The sequence below is a fragment of the Vipera berus genome, assembly GCF_964194415.1.
Source record: "Vipera berus genome assembly, chromosome: 6".
NCBI classification, from domain to species: domain Eukaryota; kingdom Metazoa; phylum Chordata; class Lepidosauria; order Squamata; family Viperidae; genus Vipera; species Vipera berus.
Window position 1 is genome coordinate 80,936,628 of NC_138208.1, and position 23,434 is coordinate 80,960,061.

A 23,434-nucleotide genomic window follows, 5' to 3' on the forward strand; every position below is an offset into this window, starting at 1 on the left:
AGTAGAGGAAGACATAGAGATTTCTAGTGAATGATGTCGGTATAAACCAGATATAGTTAAATTTCTTTTCCTTTACTCTTATTTCATCCTTTAATGTCTATGACTGATTATTTTTTAGTCCCTTTCTGCTTCCCCCCCCCCTAACACGCACACTCCCAAAAGGAATAGTGTGATCGGTAAGTATGCATATTTTTTTTAGATCTCCTTTCTAGCAATGCAGCAAGGACAGGAGCTCACCCCATCACTTGGCGTCTCAAACCTTTCTAGCATCTTAATCACTCCAAGCTCAAGAAGTTAACCGCTGAACCACCGTGATGCCTCAAATTATGGTGGAGGGAGATAGTATAAAGCTTTCCTTCCACAACAATTAAAAAACACGCACATACCAACATCACATCCATGCCACAATGCCTATTCCATAGGCACCGTATTTCAAGTACTGCAAACACTTAGCTCTTCTATTAGAAAGTAGAAGATGCCACCTGCTTGGACCATGGTTGCTTTATTAAAACTCACAGATGGAAGACCGGGCGATGACATTACTGTTGAAAGTACCATATGTAGACAAACAGAGAGGCAGGCTTGAGGGTAACTCCAAATTTGGAGACCAATGGAACGTGGCGATAACCTGAAGGAAAACCAAGAAGACAACAATGCAAACATGCCAAACAAAACTTACCATCCACATTGACTTACTGAATTAGATGGATCAACAGTGTATGCAGTCACACTTGGCCAATAAAGAATTCTATTCTGTTCTATTCTATTCTATTCTATTCTAGTCTAGTCTAGTCTAGTCTAGTCTAGTCTAGTCTAGTCTAGTCTAGTCTAGTCTAGTCTAGTCTAGTTTAATGTTACCTGGACTATGGCTTACATGCACACTGTGGCATGTGCAGAAAGACACTTCCTGAGAAAGAACCATATATTTTTTACAAAATTTTAACCAATTGTTTCTCTTTGTGCAGTTTCAAAGAGAACAAAGATCAATTTGATATAGATTTTCCAGAAAATCCGTCTCTTTCTGTTTACTCTGGCTAACTTCATACAGACATACACAAGTATATATCTTATCATTGATTTTAGGTGCTCTGTTATTGAAATATAGATGTTTTCCCCTTCCATAATAACAGTTATAGATATTCTCTGACAGCACACCAAGTTTGTCATCTCATTAGAGTCTTAAATATTTCATGATGTTTCATGCAGTGTGAAATATAGCTTAATATTTTTTGGATATTTTATGATGATGTGTACGCAATATTACACCCAGAAAAATATTTTGCAAATGGAATGGTATGCTTTTTGCAAGTTTGTAATGACATAAGAAATGAACTAGAGAACATGACTGATTTCCATCACACAAACCTAAACTCATTTAAAACACTTTTAGATAAAATATCTTCTCTTATCGAAATCTGATTTTGGTTCATTTAAATCCTCCAAACAAGTCAGGGTATTTGTAAAGCAATCAGGACTCAGTCTAATTCAGAATTAGGCAGAGCTTAAATGTGCAAATTAATAAGTGTGCACTATAATTTTTATAGACATAAGGATATTTATTTATTATTTATTAATTTGTATCCCACTTTATTATGTTTACAAATAAATCCAGGTGGTAAATATATCCAACACACCTTTCTCCTATTTTGGCCACAGTTCTGTGAGGTAGATTGGACTGAGGCGGGGGGGGGGGTGTGATTGGCCCAAGGTCACCCAGTTGGCTTCCATGGCTGAGGCTGGATTAGAACTCAGTGTCTCCCACTTTCTATCCTGGTGCATTAACCATTAGACCAAACTGACCGTCAGTATATAACTGAAGTTTTGGTAAAATCAAGAAAGGACTTCCATAGAGGCAGTGAAGGATAACAAAGAGTGTCTGAGTTTATTCCCCTCCTTTTGTAAAAATATTCAAATCATTCTCACTCCTTTTTACTGGTGACTTATCGTTGTTCTATGCACTATCAACTTTTATTTTTATTATGGTTAAGGGCCTCAAAACCTAGCACGAAATATAACTGAGCATTTCAAAGGCTATTTGATTGGGCTGTGTATGTAATGTTAAATTCAAAGTAGTATTTTACAACCTCCATTTGAAAAAGGGAGACAAGCTGTTTTCCTGCAGGGATCATTTCTAGATGAGTTGATGGCTGGAAACTGGAAACTGGTTTGACTTCAGAGGGCTCCACTTCAGAACAATGTCTGTATATTAAATATAGTCTGACATTTTCCTATTCTCTAAATTCAGAGCATAGCTTCTTCCCTTGGTTGTGATATGTATTATATCTTGTCTACTGATGAGCTAAAGAGAGGAATAAGCTTTTCTGATGCTTAAGTAAAGGTAAAGGTAGAGGTTCCCCGCACATGCATGCTCATCGTTTCCAACTCTAGGGGCCGGTGCTCATCTCCGTTTCAAAGCCGAAGAGCCAGCGCTTGTCCGAGGACGTCTCCGTGGTCATGTGGCCGGCATGACTAGACGCCAAAGCCGCACGGAACGCTGTTACCTTCCCACCGGAGTGGTCCCTATTTTTCTACTTGCATTTTTACGTGCTTTCGAACTGCTAGGTTGGCAGAAGCTGGGACGAGTAACAGTTGCTCACTCTGTTACGCGGCACTCAGGATTCGACCCGCCAAACTGCTGACCTTCTCAACAAGCTCAGCGTCCTAACCCACTGAGCCACCATGTCCCTCTCTTCTGATGCTTACTGTACTGCAAATTCTAGAAGATCAAACACCAGTAAATCTGTAAGTATTACAACAGATGCAGGCAGCCCAAATATGTGATCCCTTAAGTGATCAATAGCTACAATAATCCATTATACTACAATGTGCATGATTATAAACAAGAACCACAACTGGCAGGGTTCCTTATCAGAATATAGAATCTAGGCTTAGCATCCTTCACAACCTCTTAGCTCTTTAACTGCTTGGCTACATTGTAAACCAAGGCACATAGAGTTAGAAAAACCTCTGTAGAACACAGTCTCAGAACATGAAGTCCCTTACATATGAACTACTATCTGTGGTACAAAAGATTAAAAATAATGTTAGGCTAAGCAAAACATAGCCAGTCACCCTCGCTGGAGAACAACTTCCAGCATCCCTCACAAAGTTTGGTCTAGTGCAGGGGTCTTTTATGACTCATGGACTTCAACTCCCAGAACCAAGCTAGAAACTGGGAGAGTGTTCCTTGTCTGGTCTTTGGTGTTTTGGAAAACAGGCTGATCCCTTCCTCTCTGTGACAGCCTCTCAAATATTGGAACACTGCTATCATGTCACTCCTGGTCCTTCTCTTCACTAGACTAGCCAAGCCCAGTTCTTGCAACCATTCTTGCAATGGGGAATGAAAGGATTTATATTCCTTCCAGTCATCTGATCATTAGCACTCTTTCTGAGAATTCTTGAGGCCACCTGAAGATTTATCTGTGCCCTCAGAATCATCTGAATAGTGCAAATGGGTGTTGAACCTTCTTGGAACTGCTGAAAGGACTGTGTTGTAAACAGGAGATAGGTGGTGTTGTATCCCTCCCCTCTGTTGAGAGAGGGCTGTTCAAATTTAATATAGATGGCCTCTTTGACACCTCTTTCAAACCAGCAGTCCAGAATGTGGATTTTGCTGCCTTTGCTGAAGAAGCGTCTTGGATGAGAAGCAAAATGTCTTCTAGGAAAAACAAGGAAAGTCCAGTTGCCTCTTGAAAAGGCACCTTTGGGACAACCATGACCTGGATGACTGAGAATCTTCATAGACATTAACGATAGGACTTTTAAATCAAATATTGTGCTGCCAGGTTTTGTGCTACAGATGGTAATTCTCCTCACCCTACACTGTTCCTTGGTTTTCTTCAAGGGCAGGCAATTGCTTGTTATCTCTCATTAGTCAGAAAATAATGCCCTTACCTTTATTCATGCTCAAAAGTGGCAGAGTAAATTGGCCAAGGAAGTCATTGGCAATAACGGCCATCTGATCTTCTACTACAAAGCGTATTAAGGCAAGATCTGGAACGTGGACAGTAAAGGTGAATGTCTCATTCCATCTAGGATTCAAAGCTGGAAAAGCAGGTAAGAAAACTCTTGTTAATAATTTAAATCTTAATCATGAGGGCTGCTCTGAGTTTTGAAAACACCAAGGCACCTTTTTTTTCCTTAGTCCCTATTTCAGAACCTTCATGGTTCCCCAATAGATTTTGGTTAAACTTGACATCCAAAAGAAGAGAGCTAAGTTAAAACCCAAGAGATTTTTAGATATTGGACTTCTGCAGATGTTTACATGGTCTTGTTTTCAAGAAGAATTAATGCATTGTAATATCTGCATTGTTTTGGGGTTCTTAACGCAACATTTTGCATGAACGTATTGATGCAAAAGCAATTGAATGCCATAAGAAAGCAAAATTCAGGTGAAGTATAAGATATTATGCATACAGAATATCCTGTAGCTCAGGGGTCCCCAACCCCCAATCCATGGATCAGTACTGGGCCACGGCATGCCAGCAACCAGTCCGCACAAACAAGCAAAGCCCCATCCATGGGATGCAAGCAGCACACAAAACCACACACTTTCCAGTCCGTGGAAAAACCTTTTTCAAGAAAGCTAGCAAAAAATCATATGTTTGTGTGTACGTCTGTTCTGTTTCCTACATATTCTCAACGTACAATATTTTCCTAAAATATGCATACAGTCCTGGATTTACAACCACTTGTTTAATGACCATTCAAAAACAACAGCACCAAAAAAATAACTCACACTTATGACCATCACAGCATCTCCACGGTAAGCATGATCAAAATTCAGCATGAATTTTTAATGGTTGCAGAATCCTGGGGTGATGTGATCACTATTTGCAACCTTCCCAGTTGGCTTCTGACAAACAAAGTCAATGGGGGAACCAGATTTGCTTAATGACCGCATGATTCACTTAACAACAAATCAAAAAAGGTTGCAAAATTGAGCACGATTCACTTAACAACCACTTTGGTTAGCATGGAAATACTGTTCCCATTATGGTTGTACGTTAAGGACTACCTGTATTGTATTTTTTTCTTTTCTAATGCAGTACAGTTTTACACAATTATTCCCTAATGTACATTTCTTGATTCCATCATAACCTTTTTTGTACAGGCTTTGTCTTAATGAATTGGGTGGGTTTTTGTGGATATTTTGCCCTAATTTAGGTTTGTCTGAGATATAAACTGCACTACGTATTTTTAAAATTGCAGGTGTCAACATTAAACTTTCATTGTGTTCATAGCTTAAAGGTGTAATCTATGGTAGTATAAAATAATTTGTATTTATGACTCATTGTTCCTTAAGACTCTTCAACTTTTGGGCACATCAGCAACTTTGATCAGGGATTTTTTTTTAAAAAAATCATTTCCTCCCATTCCATAACGTATGACCTACTAAAATAACCAAACACCTATAAATTAATTTTGTATCTCTTCTTCTCTGCTCATCATCTAAATCAGGGGTCTTCAAACTTGGCCCTTTTACGACTTGTGGACTTCAACTCCCAGAATTCCTCAGCCAGCATGCCTGGCTGATGAATTCTGGGACTTGAAGTCCACAAGTCATAAAAGGGCCAAGTTTGAAGACCCCCTGATCTAAATTAAAAATGGGGATGTCTTTGGAAATGTTACACACAAAAACATCTTCCATTTCTGAACATTATGTCTGTACAATGTTACAAACTTTGTATCATAATGTAATGTATTACAATACAAAATAATTGCAATTGGGTTAAAAATCAATCCTGTTGCTGAAAGATGCATACAAAAATTAGTATTAATAATAGCCATGCATTATAGATTATAGAATGCTATAGAAATTGAATAAATAAATAATAATTGTATCTGTAACAACCATGCATTAAAAATAGTATGCATTACAGAAAGTTCAGTGTAAACCATTTACAAAAAAATATGCATTTGACTCTATTGATTAAAAAAAAATCTGAAGAACTTTTGATATAATAGAAAAATAAGGTAATATATGCAATATTTTAACTGAGAGAAATTTAGATAGTTCCATGCATTCTTAAGTCTGATAGGCTTTACAGATCATTGAGTTAACTCTCAAAATTTCCTATTTCATTCAATTTACCATTATTCTTTATGACGGAAGTCTGCCTTTTTGTCATATCTGCTGGAACACCATGAATTTCTATTTTGACTAAAGGATCAGCCTTGTTACTTTTGGAGAGGTTACTTGGAGGCAGCTGATAGCCACTGATAATCTGGAGAAAAGACATGTATATGAGTATGCATCCTTATAGGACCACTGGGTTATATCAGTGTACAACTAATTATCCAATTATTGTCAGGCACAAGAAATCAGGAGCCAGGGTATAGTTCAAAAGCACTATGAGTTTATTTCATACTACCTATGTACAAGAATCCAATCTAACAATGGTCAAGGCAAATTGGCACCAGATAAAAGTCAACAAAATTCAAAGTGTGGGGGGATTGGACCTAGGTCTCCTGGAGGGGGGGTATAGTGTCTCCAAACTGATGGTGCATTTGACCCTGTCCTTGAGCTCAGATTGGTCATCTCCTACAATTGCACAGTCCTAGGTACTTTCATACATGGATAGAGATCTTTTTTTAAAACTATCTTGAATAACCTTGTGTATCAGTTTTATTAAATTAGGATTATGTGTGCAGGATAAAAAATTTTCAGAGTTCTAGAATGGCATTTGATAAAAGATTGAAGCAACGTTTTATGTAAGCTTGCAACAGAATACGTATTCCTAACCTGATGAATGAATAATTAAAAGAGAATGTTTGCTTTCAAGAAAATATACAGAGCTACAAGGACTGCTCTTGTAGCTCTTCCTACTGCTCTTGACTTGGACTCTGCTCTCAGACACCACTTTTTATTTGACCCAAGCAGCATCTCCCAGTTATAATGGCTGATTTGCCTGCCTGCATCAGAAAGAGGGACGAGGCATTTTAAGCTCCCTCCATTTGTGCCCCCGGGAAATGTTAGTATAATCAGACAGGCCTCCCAAGAGACAGCAAGTCTCTTATCTTTTCCACACCATTCTCAATGTTCTAACCGTGTACCTTTGTTAAGCAAGGGCAGAAGCAGCCTAGAAATGAATTATTATCCCTCCCAGAAACATTTTGTACACATGCGAGGAACTGTCCACCTTTTAAGAAGATAACTGTGGTGCGTTTCACAGGTGGCTTGCAAAATGAAATATACTTTTCCTTGAGCTGGTTCTTCTTTGGGATGTCCTGAGCTACAAGTGCCCAGGTTCTCAGCCTGACTGTAGAGATGGAGGTCAAGGATGTGAAGGGACCACGTGCAGCAAACTGCCTGCCTTAGTATCCTGTTATCCACATGTCTATGAGCTCACTCCAATTAGCACCTCCAAGGACTGCCAGGAACCATCTAGATATGAGAGACTGTGCCCTGGCTGGGATGTTCTCTAAGATTGACTAGGGAGTACACCAATAAACAATGCTTTTGCTGAGCACTCTTTCCTGCTTGTTAAAACTGTATAAATACAATAAACTCTGCATAGGCAGACAGACATTTTGGGACACCCTGCGATGACTGGTCTCTGAATCCCACACCTGACGATGAAGCAGGGGCCTTTGACCCAGCCCTGCCTGTGCTTCTTCCAAACACCAAGATAGATTCCAGTCATCCTGGTTCAAAACCATTTGTCTGAAATGGTATAGGGTTTCCTGCCTCAGCAGGGGGTTGGACTAGAAGACCTCCAAGGTTCCTTCCAACTCTGTTATTCTATTCTAAGTCCTCCATACCTTCAAGTTGTCTCTAACATAAAATACTGTGGTCCATTCACAAAACACCTGCCCAATCACTATGACCAATAACAGACAGTTTCTCTTTTGCACCTTCAAATCAGTTTTGACTCTGGGCAACTATATTCCCTGCAGTTTTCTTGAAAGCATGTTCGGAAATAATTTCCTATTGCTTTCTTCCCAGAGTTGAGAGGAAACATCTGGCCCAAAGTCTCCCAGCTGACTTTGTGCATATGGCAAGACTAGAATAGATGGTCTCCAAGCTTCTAGCCTGCCTTCTGAAACCACTATATCAAACAGGCTCTAACGGTTAACTTAACCATTAAAAACTGTTTTTATTTGATGTGAGATATATTGAACTACAAGCTGACTATCTGTTTTAGGCATTGATTGAAGCATTTTGCGAGTTTCAGTTCAGTGTATTATGCAAGCAAAGCCATTCACTGGTGGGGAATTAGTGATCTTGTTCTTGTGACAATTCTTCACTATCTGAATGCTTTACAACACGGTGAGGCCAAATATGTTAACTAAAATCTGTTCCCTTACTTTCCAAAAGGATTAAGTATCAGTTGAAGAAATGTATAGACCAGAGGTCTGCAACCTGCGGCTCCAGAGCCACATGCGGCTCTTTCAGTCGTCTCCTGCGGCTCCCAGTCCTCTGCCATGTGCAGTCCAAAAAAAAAAAGTGGGACTAAAAAAGTTCAACCAATCAATTCAAATATGCAGGGTAGGTGTGTATCTCGCCTTGGCTCCACTCTTCAGTAAACCCTGTTCTGCGCATGCACGCATGTATGCCATGCGCACACATTTTTTTGCGGCTCCCAGTTTTTCCTTTTGTGAGGGAACCGGTTCCGAGTGGCTCTTTCACTGTTTCAGGTTGCTGACCCCTGGTATAGACCTATTCTCCTAACTATCTGAGGGCAGGACAAGAAGTAACGTATGGAAAGTTATCAAAGAGAGATCCCACCTAGGACTAAGGAGAAATTTCCTGAGAGTGAGAGCAATTAATGTGGAATGGTTTGCCTCCAGAAGTTGTGAATGCTCCATCACTGGAAGCTTTTAAGAAAAGATTGGACAGCCATTTGTCTGGATCTCCAGCTTGAGCAGGGGTTGGGACTAGAGCACCTCTAAGGTCCCTTCCAATTCTGTGGTTCTGTAATCTGTATGTCTATCCAGGAGAAGAGCATCCTGAGAAAGAGATATCACATGTACTTTTGAAGGCAACCTAGGCCAAGGATAATGATGGCTTGGTTGTAGAAGTATAACTTCCTTAGTCTTTTCTAGTCAAATGTTTTGCTGTTGACTCCGTTCATGATCTGAAGGAATTGTTTCTGAGATAAGGTGAAGTTTCCATGAAACGGTCTTACCTTTATTGTTAGTGTAATGGGATTGTACCTATCAGCAACGTTAAATGGGTCAAAAGCAGAGTCTCTTCTTCTCAAGAATTCTGGTTTCAGAACGTAACCAGAGCCTCCATTGTCCAAAAATTTTCCAATAAGTAAGTCCATCTGCACACCCGGTGTTTGGAAGTTTAAGGCCACTGTAGGAAAAAAATACAAAGAAAAGCAAAAACATATTTCTCTTTTTTAAATATTTTTTTAAAAAATTTCATTTCCAAAGTTAAAATACAATCTTCGACAGGGAAAAAAAAGGAAACAAAAAGAAGCAAAACTAAGAAAGACAATAAAGTGCATAAAAAAACCAAAACAATACAAATAAATTATCTTCCCTAGTTGAATACTGATGTATTTCAACAATAATAGGTTCCATCCTTGCAAAACAGGTCTAGAATTTATAAACTTCCACAGCTCTATTTACCCAACTGATTTGACCTACCATTTATCTACTGTAAAAAATAAAAAAGTTAATAGGGGAACATTTTCAATTGGTGGGGTAAGGGGCTGCCACAAAGAAGAGGGTTTCACCCTGTTCTCCAAAGCACCTGAAGGCAGAACAAGAAGCAATGGATGGAAGCTAATCAAGGAGAGATCCAACTTAGAACTAAGGAGAAATTTCCTGATAGTGAAAACAATAACCAGTGAAAGACCTTGCCTTCAGAAGTTGTGTGTGCTCCATCACTGGAACTTTTAAAGAAGAGACTGAACAGCTACTTGCCTGAAATGGTATAGGGTCCCCTGCTTGAGCAGGGAGTTGGACTAGATGACCTCCAAGGTCCCTCCCAACTCTGTTATTCTATTATTCTGGTGAATTCTCATCCCAGCAACCTAAGAGCCATCTCTATGAGGATGGAGAATCAAGTGTCTTTCCTATGATTGGGCTTGCAATTGCTTGTTTATTCTGGAGTACCCTTTCAAGATTCTACTATAGAGAGCGTCCTCTCGTATGGTATTGTGGTTTGGTATGCTGGTCTGACAGCCGCGGATAGGAAAGTATTACAGAGGGTAGTGAGCACAGCACAAGACATTGTGGGCTGTTCCCTGACACCACTGGATGACATCGCCAGGGCTCGTTGCCTTGGAAGAGTGAGGAAGATTCTCAGGGATGACTCACATCCTGGACGGTATCTCTTTACTCTCCTACCATCCGGTAGGAGATACAGGAATATAGCCAGCTGTACCAACAGGCTGAAAAATAGCTTTTATCCATGGGCTGTTAGGCTTTTAAATGGGACATAATCTTATGCAGAATTGACTTGGGAGGCCGGTGTGTGGTGTAGTTAGTTCACATAGTGTGGTGGGATGGAGGGTTTGTTATCACTGTGTGTTGGGGGGAGAGAGCACAGGGGGAGGCTCAGCTAATCTCAATGTACACATGTTGTACTTTGACAATAAAGGTTTATTATTTTATTATTTATTATTATTTGTCCCTTTTTAAAAAAAAACTCTGAATATAAATTGTGGATTGGAAGGGTTAGACCTGGTGTTGAATCAGGCTAGGGGAGGGTTGCCTGAAAATAATAGGTTACTGTCAAAGCATCATATCTCCAAAGGAAGCCACTCTCTGATTGAGTTCCTTCATTTCAGTTCATAAAAGAACTGAACTCACTCCTTCCCTAGGTATCAATATTTTGTTTCCGATGCCTCTGTATTTCACAAACATCCAATTTTCTGCAAGACAGGCTTCCCTAGTCCTGAGCAACGTGCAATTAATGTTCTTTTCATGCTAGGAAAAGGTGCACAAGTATACAGTGCCTCTCATCAAAGCTTTTGGTGTCAAGGAGTTCCTATCATAAACTAGAAGAATTTATCTTATGTTATGCACTCCAGTAAGGCCATTAAGAGTGAAATCAAAGCAATGACTGTTGAACACAACGGAAGAGGCAACGGAAGAGGGTGGAATTTACCTGTCACCCTCTTCTCAGGCAAGACCCCCACCAGCTGCTGTAGATTAAAAAAAACAGTGATCTGATTCCATACAATAAGTTTATTGCTCTTGTGTGCATGCGGGCCTTAAGTCAGTGTTGACTCCTGGGAACTGCCTGAACAGGTCCCTTGGCAACATTTTGTAAGTGTTTTGTCCTGGTTTTCTTCCTATGGCTTAGAGAGAATGACCTGCCTAAGGTCACCTTGATGGCTTCATGGATAAGGAGGGACTAGAATTCACAGTCTCCCAGTTTCTAATTTAGTATCTTAATCACTATATCAAAGTGGCTCTCCTTCCCATTACATGAAAACAACAAAGGACAAATACAGTTGTTTAGAAGACATGCACTCTAGTCTTACTATCTCAGAACTTGCAGAAAGTGAACATCAGGAGACTTGTATGCTTCTTTCTATAATCAGTACAATCCCTGGATCAAGTTTTCCTACCATGCTGCATTTCTGGCTGGGATAGTGGACTTCATTTCCCAGGTTAACCTGGAAAACTTGTAAGTTGAAAGTGGATACTTCCAATTGCTTTTTTTGATACTCTCAACAGGAGGGGGGTTTATATTATATCTATATGATTGTCATCAGTAGCATCTGCAGTCAACCTCCATGATGTCAAAATGAAATGTGTGCAGTGATTTTATTGTTGTTGTTCAGCTGCTAAACCATGTCCAACTCTTCATAATCCCATGGACCATCACACACAAGGCCCCCTATTCTCCACTATCTCCCTGAGTCTGTTCAAACTCATGTCCACTACATCAATGACACTATCTAACCATCTTATCCTCTGCCATCCTTCTCCTTTTGCCTTCAGTCTTGCCCAACATCAGAGGTTTTTTTAAATGAGTCCTCTATTCTCATTTGGTGGTCAAAATTTTTGAGCCTCAGCTTCAGGATCTGTCTTTCCAAAGGACAATCAGGGTTGATTTGCTTTAGGATTGATTGATTTGAACTCCTTGTCCAGTGATGCCATCATGCAATATTGCCTTTACTTATTTGCATTTCAGTGTAGATTGCAGAATTTGTGTGGTTGTCATGCACTTTTCTTAATTTCCTCCTACCCCAATGTTAAGTTGTTTGCAATCCTTAATGAGATTGATCTCATCTCTGGCCATCTCATTGCTGCTCTAGACCCAGTTTTATCACAACAGAATACATATTTCATGTGAATTCAGCCAACTGTAATTAACTGAGTAAACAAATCACAGCTTAGTGGGATGTGCGGACTAAGATATTTTGGCTCCACTGTCCCTGAGAACTTTCCAATCTCCTTAGCAGTAACCCACAATTGTAGCTAAACGTTTTTCAATATTTTTGCCTACTTTTCAAACAAGTACTGACTCCCGTAGGGGCACAAATCATAAAACAGAGGTCCTGTCTATTGAAAGTTAAAGTATTTTGTGAGTGAGTGAATGTGTGTGTGTATAAGAGTGAGACAGCACACTCATACACAGCATACTAAAAAGACAGCATACTAGACAGCATACTAAAAAGCAGAGACATCACCCTGCCAACAAAAGTGTATATAGTCAAGACTATGGTTTTCCCAATTACGATGTATGGCTGTGAATGCTGGACCATAAGAAAGGCTGAGCACCAAAGAATTGAAGCCTTTGAACTATGGTGCTGGAGAAGACTCCTGCGAGTCCCTTGGACTGCAAGGCGATCAAACCGATCAGTCCTAGAGGAGATCAACCCTGACTGCTCTTTAGAAGGTCAGATCCTGAAGCTGAAACTCAAATACTTTGGCCACCTAATGAGAAGGAAGGACTCACTGGAGAAGAGCCTAATGCTGGGAAAGATTGAGGGCAAGAGAAGAAAGTTTAGTTTAGTTTAGTTTAGTTTATTGAATTTATATACCGCCCTTTTCCCATAGGACTCAGGGGGGTTTACAAAGTATTTAAAAACGTCAATACAATACAAAAGTTAAAGACAGTTAAAATAATTAAATTTAATCCCTGAACAAATATAAAACCCCATTTAAAAACTCTCAGCCTGGGCCGGAAAGCTCAAAGAGCCAGGTCCTCAGGTCCCGGCAGAATGAACGAAGGTCGGGGGCAGTCCTAAGGTCCACGGGCAGCTGGTTCCAAAGGGCAGGCGCACCCACTGAGAAGGCCCTCCCCCTGGGTGTTATCCGCCGGCAGTCTTTTACCAGTGGCACCCTGAGAAGGCCCTCCATGTGGGAGCGCACAGGACGAAGGGAACTTGATGCCGGCAGCAGGTGTTCCCTTAAATATCCCGGACCCAAGCCATTTAGGGCTTTATAGGTCATCACCAGCACCTTGAATCTCACCCAGAGGGCAACTGGAAGCCAATGCAGCTCGCGGAGTAGAGGTGTTACATGGGAGTATCGGGAAACCCCCATCACAACTCACGCAGCAGCATTCTGCACCAGCTGAAGCCTCCAAGTGGTCCTCGAGGATAGCCCCATATAGAGAGCATTGCAGTAGTCTAAACGGGAGGTCACGAGCACATGGGTGACTGTGCGTAGGGCATCTCGGTCCAGATAGGGTCGCAACTGGCGCACCAGGTGAACCTGGGCAAAAGCCCCTCTGGTCACAGATCCTATGTGATCTTCAAAACTGAGCCGTGAATCCAGGAGGACACCCAAGTTGCGAGCCCTATCAACGGGGGGTAACACCTCACCCCCCATCGTTAAAGATGGAATAGTCTGGTTAACCCGAGATGCCGGTATGCACAGCCACTCAGTCTTGGCAGGATTGAGACAAAGCCTGTTTCTCCCCATCCAGACCTGGACCGCCTCCAGGCAATGGGACATCACGGCGAGGGCATCACTGGGTTGGTTCGGGGTGGAGAAAAAAAGTTGGGTGTCATCAGCAAGAAAGGGATGACAGAGAATGAGGTGGCTGGATGGAGTCATTGAAGCAGTAGGCCTGAGGTTAAAGGGACTCCAGAAGATGGTAGAGGACAGGAAGGCCTGGAGGAACATTGTCCATGGGGTCATGAGGGATCAGACATGACTTTGCAACTAACAACAATGAGAGTGAGAGAATGAGAGATAGCACATTCCTAAGAGCAGAAATCTCACTTGAGCAATGTTAGTGAAGTAGAGTTGATAAGTAAACCAAAAAGATTTACTTACTGGGAATTAATTATAGACCTAAGCAAAGCCTACCACTTTATTAACTGCCTCCTACCAGGAGGAGAGTCAAACAGTATATGGTCCATGCATTTGATCTGAGAATTAAAGCAGAAAGAACTGTCCTCACATTAGCAATCTCCTAGACCATCATTTCATAACCTGGGTATGTTCATGATATGTGGACTTCCCAAGCCAACAGGCCGTTGCTAAGAATTTTGGGAGTTGAAGCAGTTGGGAAATGTTAATGTAGACAAAGAACAGGAGTCATAAGTAAAAAGTCTTTAATTCTATTTCCCCCTTTTGATCACTAGATTAGGAAATATAAAGAGAAGGTTCCACAGGAATTGGCCCTCCAAAACTGCCATATCATGTTTACAAAGTAGAAAGCCAGAGGAAAAAAAGGAATGGAGTGTAAAGGGGAGCTATAAGAGGGAAATTTGGTCCTCTAAATTCAGGATTTGGAATTAACTTCACCACGGGGGGAAAAAAATCTGTGTACTTGATAGAAGTCAACACCACCTTAATGGCACACAATCCTGATCCTTATCATCAACTTTGAGATGAAGCAGAGAAATGTAAGTAGATACATTTATATCCACCACAGACAAGTTTCCTTTACTAGCTGTAATTTCTTTACTATTAAATTTATATTCTGGTTTCTACCAAAGACTAATGAAGGGGAAACAGCATCGGTGACCCTTGTTTCTTTGATCAACGAATGGAACCCACCATGCTTGTTCTCTGTTCTTCTCTTAGGCCTATGGTTCTTTCTAGAAGACTTGAATACCAATTTCTTTTGGCCCCAGTGAATACTTTCCCAATATAAATCTTGTTCAGCATAGCAGATTTGACTAGATCTAAGTGACCTACCTAGCTGGCTTCCGACATTCCAGAATTCTTGAGGATCATAATTTGAAGAGTCTGTTCTGGATCCCTTGGGGTAGATTCTTGTAAGGAAGCGGACTGTGTGCAAGACAAAGTCAGGAGCTGCAAAAAAAAAAAAAGACGGGTTCAAAATGTTATTGCAAAGAAATATACCTAATTCTGTTACTCTGTTATTGGTTCATTGCTCCTTTTATTGCTTCTTTTATTATGCATATTTTTGCATTGTTTCGAAGAATGCATTTCTCAACTGTTTTGACCTACTTTCTGATTATTGCAAACCTTTTTTTTTGCAAAGAGAAGCAATATGTAAATATTTTAAATGAAATGAATAAGTGTAGGAAAGGCTACGGACAATTTTAAAATAGCAAATATACCAAGTTGATAATATTTTAAAAGGGAATTTGTGTATGCTGACAACAAATTCACCACATGTATTTATGCTGTGTGCCTTTTGGGAGAGAGAGCACCAGAGCTAGTTTGGAGTAGTAGTAAGGCACTAGTCTAGAAACTGGAAGATTGTGAATTCCAGCACTGCCTTAAGCATGAAAGATATCTGGATGATTTGGGACCAAACACCAGGAGACTGTAAGTTCTAGTCCCGCCTTAGGTGTGAAAGTCTGGTGTGGTCCAGTCACTCCCTCTCGGCTCTAGGAAGAAGACAAGGGCAAATCACTTCCAAAAATCTTGCCAAGTAAACTGCAAGGACTAGTCAAGTCATCACCAGGAGTCAACAATGACTCAAAGGCACAATATATCTGAAAGTAATTTAGCCATGAAGGAACTACATTGATTTAACAGCAATTCAGTTAAAAGAATTTCAGGAGAATTGTTACGGGTATTCTTGAACTTCCTTATCTCTGGGGTGACCAAGGGATGTATATAGGCTAAATGTGAGCAGTCAACCTGCCTTCTCATGGTTTCATGAAAGATCAAGGCAAGGCACCAAGAGGAAACTCCTATTGCTTATTGCTTTAGTCGTTTTCAGCAAGAGTACCATTGTCAGCAAGGGGGAGGGGGTGTCTGAAATGTCTCCTCTTCCTGAAGAAATTCAGATAAATTGTCCACCCAATTTCTCTATCTTTACATTTGCTGGATAATTTCAAAAAGGCCAACTATCCTGGCAACCAACTCGCTCAAAGATTTTGCCTTGATCCCTATCTCTGGCAGAACACCTATGCAAGCATTATGGGCCACGTTCTGTGTGAACATCCTCTTGAAGAAAAATGGCATGATTAAGCCAACTGTTGGAAGTCCAATTTTGAAGATTTATTCCAGTTTAAGTAGCAGAAGGGAGGAAGGTAGATAAATTGAGAAGCCTTGAGGTTACATCTACTGTAAATATCAGGCAGGAGAGTATATTTCTGTCTTGCCCTGCTAGGTGGCAATGTTTAACTGACTTGGTTGATCTTAAAAGAAAATGGCAAATAGGGTCAGCCCTGGTTAGCATTTAGATGGAAGGTAGTGAGAAGTCTCAGGACTGAGGCTAGATATATATATATATTCGAACCTGGGCTGATTGCACATTAGGCAGTTGTTTTAACCTCTAGGCCACAAGCTCTATCTCATTTTGTTAGCTGAGAAGCAAGGGAGATATGTGTTAAATGCTTGTTAACACATTCGAATCTCAAAAGGGTATGGCTGACTGATGAAAACAAATAAGTTTGAAATGCATATCAGTCTCCCTTTAATTCTTTGTTAGCAATCTAAAATTTACACAAATATGAGCTGTCACTGTTGTGACTACTGCCTGTGGATGGCCTTCGGTTAGGCCGAAACAGGAAATAAAGATTTGTCCCATGTTTGGGGCCTAGCAAGGTAATCTAAATAGTTAACAAGCATTTAACACATATCTCCCTTGCTTCTCAGCTAACAAAGTGAGATAGAGCTTGTGGCCTAAAGGTTAAAACAACTGCCTAATGTGCAATCAGCCCAGGTTCGAATCTCAGAAGGGTATGGCTGACTGATGAAAACAAATATGCTGGCTCCAAAACAAATAGAGAAACATGCAGCTCACTTAAGTATTATTTGAGGGTTGAAACTTCTACATTACCTCTCTTGCTGATGAGCTTCTGACCTTTCGTCTCTCCGATGGAATTATTTTGGTAGCATTTCTGCTTCTCCCTAGAATCCTCAAAACTCACAAACTTCCGAGAAGCAGTATAAATCACAAGTTCAGAGAGAAGCAAAGCAACTTTGACTTTATGGTCCTAAGAACAGAGATTGACAAATGGTATGCCTCTCAGAAGCGAAAGTAATGTGTGGCATCACGTTTAAGTACATCAGGAATGATAACATTGGGAAGACAGTATAGTTCTAGAATCTAGGTCCGTGGTGTCAAACCTATGGCACGGGTGCCACAGATGGCACGCAGAGCCCTCTCTGTGGGCACGCGTGCCGTCGCCCCAGTCCTAGGCCTTCAGCTGGGTTTTATAAAACATTTTCGCTTTAGGCCTCCAACACTGTGTACAAAACAAAAAAAAGTTCAATCAATCAGTAAATTTCAACTTCTTGTGGGGAAAAAAAAGATCTCACAAAGTTGGAATTGATTGATTGAACTTTTTAGTCCCACCCAGTCTGCCGTTACCACCGCAGCCATGCCCACCCAATTGGCCACACCCACCCAATGGCCACACCCACCTGGCACCCAATGATACATAAGTGGGTTTTGGGTTGGAGTTTGGGCACTCGCCATCACTGATCTAGGTAGACACATTCTTCAGTCTCCTCCCATTCAGTTTGAACAAGAGAAGAGTGTTCTTTAGCCCTGGGATGGTGCCAAAGATGAAGATGGTCTCAGGATATTTGAATCTTTGCATATAAAAAGTTTCTGGACCATACCCTTGTGCTTCAGACATTTTTTTCCTACAGAAAACATTTTGATGGAATTGTCCAGGCTGGATTGTGGTGGACATGTCGATGGCAAGGGATTAGGTGGGTTGCTAAAGACAAAAGCAGCTTTGTGCTAGTGTGAAAGAAGCTTCACCCCCTGCGTATGTGCACTGTGATGTCACTTTCATGCACATACGAAAGAGGTGGAATTTCTATTGGAACAGCACAGCTCCTTTGATGGTGCCTTGACAGCAAACAAAGTCCACAAGTCATAAAAGAGCCAAGGATGCCTATCTCTGGCCTAGACAATAAAATGATAAATGAAATTTGAGCCTAAAGAGGAAAAATAATGTAAGCATCTCAGAAGATATTCCTTAGTTTTCAGGAGAATAAAGTGAGGGATGGGAAGGGATTTTTCAGAATTGCAAGATTATGTAACCTTACAATAAAGACAGAGCTCAAATAGGGGAAGAACTACTTGAGGACTCAAATGCATTGACTTGGAAAGTTAGTTGGAAAGGAAGAAAGCCAGAGTAAGACTGAAGAAAATAGAGGTTTTGACCCATTAGATGGGACAGTATATTATTAAATAGATGTTTGAACATGGCTAAGAGAATAGATAATTGTTAGAAATAAAAGTATTACTACAACTAGAAAGTTAGGATATGCAACTAGAATACTATATTTTGTTAGGAGAAGGGAAATATGAAAATGTCAAGAGGGTCTGAATAAGGGAAACTTTTGGTTACCCAAATATAATTTACAATGAGAAAACTATAAGCGATAGACACAGGATATTATATTATTAAACAGATGTTTGAATATGGTTAAGAAAATAGATAACTGTTAGAAATAAAAGTGTTATTATAACTAGAAGGATAGGATTTCTAACTAGAATATTACATTTTGTTATGAGTTGGGAAATATGAAAATTCTAAAAAGGATGAATAAGGGAAGCTTTTGGTTACCCAAATATAATATATTATGAGAAAATTATAAGCAATAGAGATATTTTGAATATTGATGGGAATTTTTTTTTAAAAAAAAAGCGGGGAAAACAGGATACTGATGGAACAAATGGATTTTAAGTGCAAATGCAATTGAGATATATTTTGGATAGAAAAGATATTATAAACTGACATTATTGATATTATGTATAATACCAGAAAAATGTGAGGAAGATGTCTATATTTAATTGTATATGTATTAACAGTAACAAGAATTGTATTTGCACAGTGTGGAAAAATGCATACTACCGGAAGAAGAGAGGGTCAAGGAAGCACTGGATGGTGTAGTATTGGAACTAGACTGAGAAAATTAATATGTACCACTGAATTACCAATCGACCCATACAACACACTGTTTATTAAGTATTTATGATTGCAAAATTAGAAAATTAATAAAATATTTACACACAAAAAAAGACAAAGCTAGCACTCCTCACTGTGCTTCTTCCCTGGACTTCCTTATAAGGCTAACAGGATGGCAAAGAATTAGGGACTTTACTCATCAGCAACTGCCAGTTGCCCCCATTATGTGCTTTTAGAGAGAGGAAGAGGCTGTGAATGAGATGGAGTAAGCAACTGAGAGAATGAGAGAGAAGAAGCAAGCACACACAAGACAGGCTGTGACAGAGCAAGGCCCTGAGAAAGAACAAAGATATCCCTAGAGTAGGGGTAGGCAACCTTGGCTCTTTCATGACTCGTGGACTTCAACTCCCAGAATTCCTGAGCCAGCCATGCTGAGGGGAAAGGGAAAGGTTTCCAAGCTGAGCCATGCTGGCTCAGGAATTCTGGGAGTTGAAGTCCATGAGTCATACAAGAGGCAAGATTGCCTACCCCTGCCCTAGGGCAGTGTTTCCCAACCTTGGCAGCTTGAAGATGTGTGGACTTCAACTCCCAGAATTCCACAGCTGGAATTCTTTCACGATGGCTTCATTAGTGTTCCTGCAATAAATCTACTCACTGGGACATTAATGTCTTTGGAAGTCAATTCTTGCAGTTTCTTGCCCAGCTTGTCGAGCCTGCAAGTGTTTGTTTTCTTATTTTGAAAGTATGAAGGCAACGTTGCTGTGGATAATGGCCCTTGGCTTACCTTGCCCTTTTCTTTAGTCTGCTTCCGAATGAGCACTTTCTTTAGCATACGTCCGCTAGTTTCGTCATCTTCATCCTCTGACTCCAGGGTATCCTCCGTTTCTTCTGTAAGACCCTGGTATTTCTGACCCCTCCGTTGAAGGGTGTCTTGGAGTGATCCAGCTTTCTTATTTTTGATCAGGATCTTTAATTTCAATTGCTACGAAGGGGGAAAGGGCACCTATTCAGCATGGTAAGCTACAAAACTAAATGGCAAGGACAATTAAGATACGTTTCTAGTTCAGGGGTGTCAAACTGCCAGCCTGTGGGCCAGTTCCATCATGCGGAGGCCACACACACACACACACACACACACACACACACACACACACACACAGAGAGAGAGCTCTGGCAATTGCAAATGTCGCAACACGTCACATGACATGGTGAGTTTGACACCCGTGTTCTAGTTTAATAAAAAGAAGGACTAGGCGTGACATGATAGCAGTGTTCCAATATCTCGGGGGCTGCCCCAAAGAAGCCTTGAGCCTTGGTGGAGCAGTGGGCTAATGCCTCCTTAAGTAACACCAGCTGCCTGCAATTAGTGCAGGTTCTCATCCCACCAGGCTCAAGGTTGACTCAGCCTTCCATCCTTCCCAGGTAGGTAAAATGAGGACCCAGATTGTTGGGGGCAATTAAGCTGACTTTGTAATAATGCCACTTGGGGGTTGTATGAAAGCCCTAATAAGCAGGCATATACATAGAATGAAGGCTACTGCTAAGCTTGTAAGCCGCCCTGAGTCTTCGGAGAAGGGCGCGATATAAATGGAATTAAAATAAAAAAAATAAGAGGGAGTCGAACTACTCTCCAAAGCACCTGAGGGCAGGACAAGAAGCAATGGATGGAAACTAAAAGAGAGAAGTAACCTAGAACAGGGGTAGGCAACCTCGGCTTTTTTATGACTCATGGACTTCAACTCCCAGAATTTCTGAGTCAGCTATGAGTCATAAAAGAGCCGAGGTTGCCTACCCCTGACCTAGAACTAAGGAGAGATTTCCTGACAGTTAGAACATTTAATCGGTGGCAGGGCTTGCCTACCGAAGTTATGGGTGCTCCAAAACTGGAAGTTTTTAAGAAGAGATTGAACAACCATTTGTCTGAAATGGTATAGGGTTTCCTGCTTGAGTAGGGAGTTGGATTAGAAGACCTCCAAGGTCCCTTCCAACTCTATTCTATTCTAAGCTTTGCATTGACTGGAAGCAAAATGTGTATTGCCACCTCTTCCCAGCAAAATTGGTCCCAAATTAATTTTTTCATGAGAGACAAACCATCCATAGCAGAGATACCCATTTTTCATCCATATTTTTTTTTGTTTTTTCTAAGGAAGGAGCAGCATATGATTTTTACCTCTGGGGAGGGTAATTCTGTTGGCACAGCATTGTCAATGGTTGTAGTACACAAACTATCACCCAGGATGTCAAGGAGGTGAGCTGCCATCCTTTCTTGCTGTGGAGGGCTGCAGTGATTCTCCAGTGACAAAATGATGGGGTAATCAGAAGCCTGCAAATAAATTGAAGAGATTATAGGATATGCTACAGCAGGGGTCTTCAAACTTGGCTCTTTTATGACTTGTGGACTTCACCTCCCAGAATTCCACAGCCAGCCACAGTGCACACTGGCTGAGGAATTCTGGGAGCTGAAGTCCACAAGTCATAAAAGGGCCACCTTTGAAGACCCCTGTTCTACATAATCAAAGCATATCGGGACCGACAAAGACTATCCCCATACGTTTGCACACCTCCCGTAGTTTTAGCTCTTTCGCCTTCTGTGTTATTGTCATATCTCTTTATGGAACCTTTTAATTTTACATCATACTATTCTAGTCTCACACATACAATACTGATATTAAATATAGATTTAGTAATGTAATAATTTTATCCTTTGCATCAGCTATTTTAAACTATATTTCAAATGGTTTGGATAGTTTATATTTACATAACACATTTTACGTTTCTGTGTTTTAATTGTACACTGTCCAGAGTAGTTCAGTGTGGGAGATGGTTAATCTCCATTTGAGAAAGAAAGAAAGAAAGAAAGAAAGAAAGAAAGAAAGAAAGAAAGAAAGAAAGAAAGAAAGAAAGAAAGAAAGAAAGAAAGAATATTCGGTTGTTATCCCACTGTTTTATCCAAACTGTATGCACCTCTGCCATAACCTTAATCTTGACATCTTAACGGTATTGGTATCAAAATTTTATACTTTGTGATTTAAATCTTAGGCAGCTCTGATATAGATTAGATTAGTACAATCGGACATTTGTCATTTTATCTCTGAATTTTACCTGTTATGTAAGTCAATGACCAAAATAATGGTAAGGTAAGGTAAAGGTAAAGGTTCCCCCGCACATGCGTGCTAGTCGTTTCCGACTCTAGGGGCCGGTGCTCATCTCCGTTTCATAGCCGAAGAGCCAGCGTTTGTCCGAGGACGTCTCCGTGGTCATGTGGCCGGCATGACTAGACGCCAAAGGCGCACGGAACGCTGTTACCTTCCCACCGGAGTGGTCCCTATTTTTCTACTTGCATTTTTACGTGCTTTCGAACTGCTAGGTGGGCAGAAGCTGGGACGAGTAACAGGCGCTCACTCTGTTACGCGGCACTCGGGATTCGACCCGCCAAACTGCCGACCATCTGATCGACAAGCTCAGCATCCTAACCCACTGAGCCACCGCGTCCCTAAAATAACGGTATTTCTACTAAAACACATGTGCTGATTTATCTCTAATAATAAGTTCATCCTGCCATATTAAGAATATGGAATAGATACAAATGGATTGAAAGGAACTTCTCTGAATCTAGAATTAGTCAAGATAGGATGAGATGCAGCTAGATATTATGCTACTAAGAGTATTGATTTATGTACTACAGGATTGTTACAAAGGTGCTTTTTCAAGAGGCAACTGGACTTTCTTTGTTTTTCGTTGAAGACATTTCGCTTCTCATTCAAGAAGCTTCTTCAGTTTTGCTTCTTAGACGAGAAGTTAAATGTTTTCCAAGAAAAAAAAACAAAACAAAAAGTCTAGTTGCCTCTTGAAAAAGCATCTTTGGGACAACCATGACATGGATGACTGACAATCTCCATAGACATACTAAAGGATTGAACAGACAATCTAAGATTTCATATTTCATTGTGGGCTGGAATATAAAAGCTCATTAAGATAACTGGTATGATAATGGCACAATTTAGTCAGTTGGTCCTAAATTGGGTCCAACTGGCAGCAATTGTCTACATAAATGCCTGCCATGTTGACTTGATGCTGACAACTATCAGTAGTTCTTCCAAGGAAATTCTTGATTCTGTCTATCCATTTTTACCTTTTTTTTCATTTACCACAGTTTAGACATGCAGAGTTGTTTTAGCCCATCCCTCACATGTCTGAATCATGTGAATTTC

The 23,434-nt window shown here is 40.5% G+C and overlaps 1 protein-coding gene across 1 annotated transcript in view; it reads right to left on the bottom strand.

Annotated features, from left to right (window-relative positions):
- Positions 1 to 539: 539 nt before the first annotated feature.
- Positions 540 to 23,434, bottom strand: part of LOC308669788 (1-phosphatidylinositol 4,5-bisphosphate phosphodiesterase zeta-1-like) — a gene marked incomplete at both ends in the record, with an annotated part of 50,402 nt that continues 27,507 nt past the window's right edge. Inside the window, 8 exons of the mRNA XM_081330665.1 lie at positions 540 to 628; positions 3,895 to 4,044; positions 6,095 to 6,227; positions 9,132 to 9,304; positions 15,070 to 15,186; positions 17,135 to 17,291; positions 20,008 to 20,205; positions 21,364 to 21,546. Coding sequence (XP_081186791.1) covers positions 540 to 628; positions 3,895 to 4,044; positions 6,095 to 6,227; positions 9,132 to 9,304; positions 15,070 to 15,186; positions 17,135 to 17,291; positions 20,008 to 20,205; positions 21,364 to 21,546 — 1,200 coding nt within the window. The remainder of the gene's footprint in view (positions 629 to 3,894; positions 4,045 to 6,094; positions 6,228 to 9,131; positions 9,305 to 15,069; positions 15,187 to 17,134; positions 17,292 to 20,007; positions 20,206 to 21,363; positions 21,547 to 23,434) is intronic.